Source organism: Pelodiscus sinensis, chromosome 11 (genome assembly GCF_052426305.1).
Source record: "Pelodiscus sinensis isolate ZL-2025 chromosome 11, ASM5242630v1, whole genome shotgun sequence".
NCBI lineage: Eukaryota > Metazoa > Chordata > Testudines > Trionychidae > Pelodiscus > Pelodiscus sinensis.
In genome coordinates, this window is record NC_143062.1 from 14164335 (window position 1) to 14173160 (window position 8826).

Consider the following 8826-nt stretch of genomic DNA (forward strand, 5'->3'; position numbering starts at 1 on the left):
GTTGTTGCATTTTTGCTATACCATTCTCTGATAGACCAAAGAGGCCATAATCAAATATTTGTTCTTCATGTAGGTGCCTCTTCCTGTAGCTACCTCATTGGTCTATCAGAGACTGGTATAGCATGAGCCAATGGCTGGAGCTGAAGCTAGATCAAGTCATCCCTTACAGTGAGGCTATAAACCATATTTTCTAATGATTTAGTCAGTTCTGTAGCTCTTCTGTAAACCCACAATTTAAAAATGGCTCAATATTTTTTTCTACACACAAGCATATGTTAGTCTGTTTGAGCCAATCCAGCACAATGCCCTTTGACCATAGCAGGCAAGTTTCCTCTGAACTAAAGGTTCTTTAACCTCTGGGTGCTGCAGTTTGGAAATCTGTTCCTTCTTTGCTAAGCTGTACATACTCGAGTGCAGAATTTTTTGACTGCAATAAAACTGTTTCCCGAGAAAAGGATGCAACTTTAAAAAAAATCCACTTGACAGACTAGAAGTTAAATTTACTAGTTTAGAAAGTCTTTTTCACTCCACTAGATAAAGTGCTGAAAAATGCTTTCACTTAATTTATAAAAAGTTTGTTTTATTCAGCTAAAGTATGGTATCAAGAAAATATAAACTAAATCATAAAAGCATTTTAAAAAATAAATATTATATTATGAAGAAGTACAGGAGGCATGCCTTAAAAACTCTAGTTAACGTATATCAGATTCCTGTTTTAAAGAATACCATAAGAAATTTGTGGATAATTAGTGTTAGGCCATCCATCCATTCAGTGCTTTAGGAAAGGGTAGACGGGCTGAGCTGACATAGGGGAGTGCGTTTACCAGCTTTTCTGCTCTGGCAATGTTCAAATACTACCTTAAGTTATGAGTGCAAATGTGTTTCTTAGCCTACTCTCCATTTGTGTGCATTATAAATTCATCATGTACCATGGCACAATTCAATCAGACATTGCTCAAATAAAACACAGGTCTCTAATACCAGGATCTAGGCATATCAAGTAGTAGGTGTTGTATACTGGCAGAAGTTGTCATGTCCTACATAGAGACCTGGTTAGCTATTCTTCATCCTGATTACAAAGCTGTTAGTGGACTTTCTCTTCCGGCATCCCAAAATTGCTCAGGCCATTCTGTACCAGTCTATTTCCCTTCCCCTAAAACACAGCCATAGCAGGGAAATGAGCACATTAACAGTCTTTTTTGTGCTTATTTCCCTGGTGCTAAGTAGGGGCTATCTCCTTGCAGGTGTCTGTAAGACTATGCTATTGATAAAATTGCTAAGACTGCAAAGCAAAAATCTGATTTAATTCTGTCCAATTTTTCCAGTACTGCTACACTGGCAGAAACCATTGGTAGAAGCGTTGAAACTCAGATCAGCTTTCTTGGTGAAACTGCTGGCTGAGCATACTGAGAAAACCATTCCATGTCTAAGACACAGGCATCTGCCAACTAGAAGAGAAATTAAGGTTATTATTCATAACAAAACCTTATAGGCTCCATGATCTCATAGGACATATGTAGCAAACCAGTAGATTTCAAATTTGTGTGAAGAAACGCAAAGTGCCTGCTCACACATTTTCTGTCTGTGCCGTTGGTGTGTCACGCTAATAAACACTAAAAAATCACTTATAAATTAAGGGATGAGTGAAAGAATACAACTCATATTGAGGCATAAAACATTGCCAAGCAGTTCATATTTTTGCCATTTTTTTCTTTTACTTTTCCTCAAAAAGTTATGTCTTCTTACTAGCACCACATAGCGCAACCCTTCTTTTCTGAACGGATGGCTTTTCTATAGCTAGCGTCCTCTTCTTTCCCACCCCACCCCCCAAAACATAGATCACTTCCCTCAGCAATGCACTCTCCTTTTGCTCCACTTTCTCCTGACAGACCAAGTCGGCACAGCTGCCTAGAAGCCTAGTTGCTGCTAGTTGTAGCTTTCTTCCAGCTGTCTTACTGGGGACTAAAACGAATAGTCATCGTAGCAGAATAAGGACTGCAAACATGGCATAAAATTTACATGTTTCAGAATTTAAACTCATGAAGGGTGTTCACAACTGAGACAGAAAAAGAAAGAATTTTCTTTTAACTATAAAATACATTATTTTATTGAAGGTCTCTGTATATTTTTAACAAGTTAAACGGCTAAAACAGTGGGTCTATACTCGAGTGTTTACTTTACATATGCATGAAGGAAAAATAACAGTTGAGTCAACAATTATATGTTCACATTATCCAGGCTTCCAAGTGTAGTTGTGTGCCAGTTATCTGTGTTTGTGTGGTAACTGTGACTTCCCCCTTCTGTGGTAGCATGATCTTGCCTCGTATTTTGTCTGCTTGGCTTTTTGTGCTCCTGGCTGCCTTTATTTTGCGTTTGCATTTTTTTTCTGTGTGTATCTTTGGCTCCTCTTTGTGTGTGTCTCATACATACTCTTTGTGTGTTTGTCCAAATGTGTCTGAGTTTTTGTTTTACTGTTTATAAAGTGTGATATGTTATATGTCTTACTATATATATTAGACATTTTTTAAAAAAGCCTTTCTACTTACTCACTGCAAAACTACATGCATGGTTCTACATTTGCATTAAAATTAACATGGCTTGTCTTTTACTAGGGATGTACCACATGAGTGGACGCTCGCTTTCTTTAACCAGTGATTCCCATCATTTCTTTGATGGCTTTAAACTCAATTTGTTTTAATATTTCAGTTGGTACAGACACGTTAAATGAACAAAACTGAGCCACTCCTTTATGCATATAACATCAAGAGACTATGGACTTCAGCTGCCTGCACTGCCCTAACCATATGCTACATTTTCCAAAAAGTATTCGCTATTATAGCACTGTTGTTCTCTAAATGTTCTTACCTCTGACATATTTCCTCTTTTTCCCTTCAGATCCGCGTCGTGAAGGCATTCCGTAGCTCTCTCTATGAAGGGTTAGAAAAACCAGAATCTAGAACCTCCATTCATAACTTTATGACTCATCCTGAATTTAGGATAGAAGATTCCCAACCCCACATCCCCCTCATTGATGACACAGACCTAGAAGAAGACCCTGCTCTCAAGCAAAATTCTAGCCCACCATCTTCGTTGAACAAGAACAACAGTGCTATCGACAGTGGAATAAATCTTACAACTGATACAAGTAAATCAGCTACCTCTTCTAGTCCAGGAAGCCCAATACATAGCCTGGAAACATCACTTTAGCTGAAATTTCACTGCAAAAAATATAAATAAAAACAGCAACTGAAGTATATACATAGCGAGCAAGAGATTAAAAAAACTGTACTAGCTGAGAAGAACTTTTATTCACTTTATGATGAGTGAATGAATTGCTGATCACAGTGGTTTCGGAGAAATAATGAATGGCTGATTTACATACTCAATTTTCCTTACTCGCAGAAAAACAAATACACCCTCCTGCATGAATGTGCATCCCAGAGCACTCAACCCTCTAGCTCTCATGTGCACCATCCCCTCTCGCCTTTTTTTAAGCAGAAAATACAGAGGACTTTTTTTTCTGAGGCTATTTATCCAATTCAATTGTCTGTGAGGGGTTTTTTTTGGGGTTTTTTTTGGGTTTTTTTTTGGTTTTTTGAAATGCTTGTGTGGCATGGATTCAGTTGTATAGATTAATTTAAATAATGTTTTTGAAGTTGCAAAGCTTAACTTGCACAGTAGATATGCACCAGTTGGACAGAGGAACTTAATAAACATTTATGAGATTATATAGACAGATATATACATATAAATATATACATAATTAACTATATATGTATATATGTATCTATCTGTCTATCTATATATATATATAGATAGTTATATATAAAATTTCTTTGTTGGCATGTTGCCTTGTTTCTGCTCAAATTGCTCTATTTTAACTTATTTATGTCCTAAAAAAAGAATGTAATTTGTTTACAAACCTGTAGATAATATCCTTAACTATTTGTAGGGTTACGACAGCACTTCCTGCCGAAGTAGTATAAAAATTGCTCAGCTCTTTGAAAACTACTGTAATATTGCACCTTGGATGTTTTATTACACGTGTTCTGATTTTGCCTGCCTTTTTTTTTCTTAAATAATGTAGATACTGCTAGCAAATAACAAAAGAAGCCAAAATATAATACATTGGATGTAGCATTGTTAACCTAGATTACAGGGCAGTGAACAGGCTTCCTTTGTTCCATATACAAAGTTAAAATGATCAGGTGTTCTTTACCCTTCCCCCCTTTTTATTTTAATAAATTGCTTGAACTTGTTTTGGTGCAACACTCAATGATGGAGGCCATTTCATTTTTAAAGTGTATTGCAATGGCTTATTTAAAGTATTTTTTAAAAGTTGTTATATGAAACGCAGTTTAGTTTATGAATAAATAGTCAAAGATAAATTATATTTGGCTTTATGTATGGAGATCAAGCTAGTGTTGAAATATTGTGACATGTAGTGTTGATCCCTTTCAGTTAGTAATTTAAACATTCATTTCCTTAGAAGTTTCTCGGCTGTTGGCATTTGATACTCACTATGGGTTTGTTGCTGTGACTTTAAAAAAAAAATTCTCATTTCTGCATCTATCTAGATTGACTGACATTTTAAGAAATGTATGTATATTAAGTATCAGAGGGGTAGCCATGCTAGTCTGGATCTGCAAGAGCGACAAGGAGTCCTGTGGCACCTTATAGACTAACAGATGTATTGGAGCATAAGCTTTCATGGGCAAAGATCCACTTCATCAGATGCATGTAGTGGAAATTTCCAGAGGCAGGTATAAATTTCTGGCCTGCATATTTATACCTGCCTCTGGAAATTTCCACTACATGAATCCTACGAAGTGGATCTTTGCCCACGAAATCTTATGCTCCAACGCTTTGGTTAGTCTATAAGATGCCACAGGACTCCTTGTCACTTATGTATATTGAAATGTTCCTTGCGTGGGTTTTTTTTTAAAATGAAGAGTGTCTTCCTTGTAGTCACAAAATATACGGGAGCTAATTAACAATCTTGTTTTACCTATGTATTCTAAAAGGAAAACCATTTTGAAAACTTGCAGTAATCATGAGTCAGAAGTATTTTTCAAGGTGGTAACTGCCCTGGTAACTTTAATTTATGAGCTTATATAATTGCTATGTCAACCACTTGAATGCTAAGCACTTTGTGGGTCACAGACTTTTCATAAAAGTAATTTTGTATTTAATACAAACGTTTGCTTCAAGATTCACGCATATGCTCTTTTCCATAATCTTGTACAGTCCAAAAGACATTTTGAATAACATGATCGATTATGCGAGGGGGAAAAAAGGACTTTCAAACTAACTTGATAAATTCATTTCTTCTTTTGTATTGTTTGAAAGCTGGCTAAGAAATTGGTGTACTGCTGTAGTTTTAAGAACTAGTCCAACTCAATGAACTCTGCCAACTCATGGCCAAACTGAAGTTTGTAGTTCTAAGATTTTTTCAGGTTTCAGAGCAGGTAAAATTCTCATCAGCTTGAAATGCCAGCCTTCTGACTTTTGTGCAGCAGCTTAATTTTTTTTTAACTCATACTCACAGCTGACTGATTCAAACTTTTCACGTAAGAGCAGACGTTTCAGAGCTTAGAGAATTGTTTTCAACAGCTAGTTTTGCCCATTTCTTAATAATAAAACTGGCAGGAAAACATAATTGGATGCTAAGTCTTGTTAATTCTTAGTAGCAAGGTGATTGCAGCATTGTTCTTAGGCTTGTAAATACAGGGACTGACATTAGTAAAATAGGTATTGTGTTTAAAGGCCTATTTGGAATTCCAAAGTCACAAAAAATTATTTTATTTATAGGGAAGAGCCTCTGTCATTACATTGGATCAGAGCAGCTGCAAAATCTTTCAGTACTGCACCATAATAATAACTTAACAATGATGTTTGTCTTTTATGTTCAAGCTTTTTCTTCAGAAATTTTGTTTCATTCTAGTGGAAAGAGTACCATTTGCATACTTGAAAAAAAAGTTTTAAAATAAATTAACACAGCACTCTGTGTGTATATAGTAAAAACATATATAAGCTGAGATGCATAGAAAACTGGGGCTTCTGTGAGCAGAAGTTATGCTTTATGTATATGATAAATGATACACCTTTTTTAAATAAAGCAGACTAGTTATGCCCTTTAAATTACAAGTCATGCATCACAATTCTTTGTTTTTTTAATTGCTTGATGGGAACAATGGATCAAAAAAACCCAAAACGATCAGTTTGTTACAATTCACTGCAATATATATAAATGCTTGCTTTCTACATACGGTACTTAGCAGCATGAGATTTGTGGAAAACAATACAGTGGCACATTTGGCAATCTGTCCCATTAGGGGGTTAATAATTCAGCTGTTTTTATTAATTTTTTTATCTAGACAATAATTGTAAATAAATATCTTACTGTCTCTGTTCATTTATTACTATGCAAAAGGTTATGCTTTCTATTGTTTATTCTTATTCCTACAGTGTGATGCTGGAATGTTTGTGGTTTAAAAAAAAACCCCAAAAAAACAAACAAAAAAAGTAAAAAAACTAAGTAAAATATGTGATGTAAATTATTTTATAGTTTGAAACAAAATGATAACGTTTTATTCTTGCTGCGGTCTAATAGATATCTCCTGGCAGGAGCACAAAAGTGGAAAATTAAATAAAAATAAATTCACAAAGCAGCATGAACAAAAATGGTCTGAACGTAAGAGCCGTCTTTATTTCCCCTTTAATTCAACAATATGTCACTTGAACCCCCATGAACACAAGGGAGGGGGTGTATTTATACGCATTCATGCTGCATTTCAGCATAAGAGTCTTACAATGACAAACCTAGCTCTGCACCAGATACCTATGACCTGAGCCGGCCCACAGCACCCTTGGTCTGACCCACTGCAAGCCAACCAGGAAATGACAGCAAGCGTAGCTCTTAAAGGAGGGTTTTTAGTTTGGTTCCATTACTTTCTCCATGTACAGGTGACTTGAAGTGCTGGGAGTCCCAGGAAGGCAGTAGCTGTTGTTTCTATTGTATTTGTATTGCCAGTGAGTCTGGAGGTCTGAATAGTTCAACATTAATCCTGCATTTGAGTAATACAAATTAGATGCATTCTACCCTTAGATACATTCTACCCTTTTTTGTATTCCTGGTCGTAGGTCTGTGTCGTCGTTTCTTCATGCCTTGTATTCCGCTTTAAATTTAAACCAAGCACCAATTTTTTTTCCAATCCATGGATGGATTTTAGCATCTAAATCTGTCTTTTGCAAGAAAAGTGGCTTGAGTATTTGGGATATGCCCATTTATGGATGGTGGGGGGGGGACACCAGAATTTGCTGGGTGGGGAGGGTTCATCTACCTATAGAATAAGTGCCTTTCTAACAAAACTCTATGACAGTTGGTTTCCCTATTAACATTAAATTTAGCATTACTGACATTTCATTAATTAGTAAAGAATTGGCTCCTGAAGTTCAAGCACTGAGAAACTTATTACATTCATAACCAGTTGTGCTAGTGCAACGAACAGCATGGTTTCCTAAGCTGTGCCCTTCACTACTAGCTTATATACCATATTTGTCATGATACGTCATATAATACGTTTGTCATTCAAATGGAGTTACTTCGCCTGACACAGGTTCAGCTCTCATCCCATTTGTATTTTGAGTGTCAAACATCCCTAGATATAGGCGACTCCACCCCTACGTTTAAAAAAGTAGTTTTTCATTACTGGTAGATTTTTTTGACAGTGTGAAATAGAGCTAAACGGAAGTAAGCACAAGAAATGAGAGCAGATTGGGGATAAAGCGTTAAAAATTATACTTAACACGTGTTGATAATAAACGGGTTTTTTTAAATATATGGTTTCATATTTGGCACTAGATTTGTTAGCTACTTTGAGGTTCAATTTGGGGACAGGAGATATTTTGGTGTGACATAATACTGAGGCGCTTATAATACTCTGGTTGATGTAATCAAGAGATCTTCCGTCCCTTGGACACAGAAGCATTGGATTTGTATCTTTGTTAAAACTGCAATAAATAACTGCATTCTATCTTCACTTACTATGTTACTCCAATTTTTACTAGATTTTTTTTTGCTGGCGTTTTAAATCCATTTCATGTTTTACTGTAGTGCATTGGGAGGTTGGGGGAAAGAGACAAAGAGAAGTTTCAGCTCCTGGAAAAGCATTTAGTAGTTTTTTCCATTAAATCAAAGGCCTGCTAAGTTTGAAATCTTAGTCACACAATTCTTTCACCACTTGCTTATGTATAAAGTAAATCATAGTATTCAGGTTGAGATAAAGAGTATAAAAGTCTATGATAAAGAGTATAATTATTTAAATATAAATATGACTAGTAGTTTATTTTAGGCTCCCTTTATAATTTGGCTGTTGTAAAATATGAGCCAACTCATGAGTATAGTAACATGGAAATCGACCATTATTAAATCCTGACTATGCATCACCACCACATACTACTTTTCTATGCTGTTTTCTATAAACCAAAGCAGAAAAAGAGCAATATATATTTTCCTCCATACTTCTATATACATTTTATTTCTAAGATTTCTTTGGCAATATATGTGATACTGATATTTCAGGGGGAAAATGATGATGAGAGACTGAAACTTCATATTGGCGGATTCTACTCTTCATATCCTTACATCTCACGTGTTTCTAAGGCTAAATTGGCTGCATGTGTACCATTCATAAATTTTTGTATATGAAAATGTCATTATTCTATTTTACCACTCACAAAAGGAAACTGAACAACTAAGCAGAAATCTATCCAATTCATTTGACAGGATTTCTTCTTTAGAAATCCCTGTTAGCTCTTACCTAA

At 35.6% G+C, this 8826-nt stretch overlaps 1 protein-coding gene across 18 annotated transcripts in view; it reads left to right on the top strand.

Moving 5' to 3' along the window:
* LOC102448489 (plasma membrane calcium-transporting ATPase 2) overlaps positions 1 to 4391 on the top strand; it is an 857866-nt gene extending 853475 nt beyond the window's left edge. For 10 of the 18 annotated variants that reach the window (XM_075939331.2, XM_075939330.2, XM_075939329.2 and 7 more), the window contains one exon: positions 2896 to 4391. In XM_075939331.2, coding sequence (XP_075795446.1) covers positions 2896 to 3207 — 312 coding nt within the window. In that variant the 3' untranslated portion in view covers positions 3208 to 4391. The remainder of the gene's footprint in view (positions 1 to 2895) is intronic. The other 8 variants (XM_075939340.2, XM_075939341.2, XM_075939338.2 and 5 more) reach the window with 3 other exon arrangements.
* The last annotated feature ends 4435 nt before the right edge of the window (positions 4392 to 8826 follow it).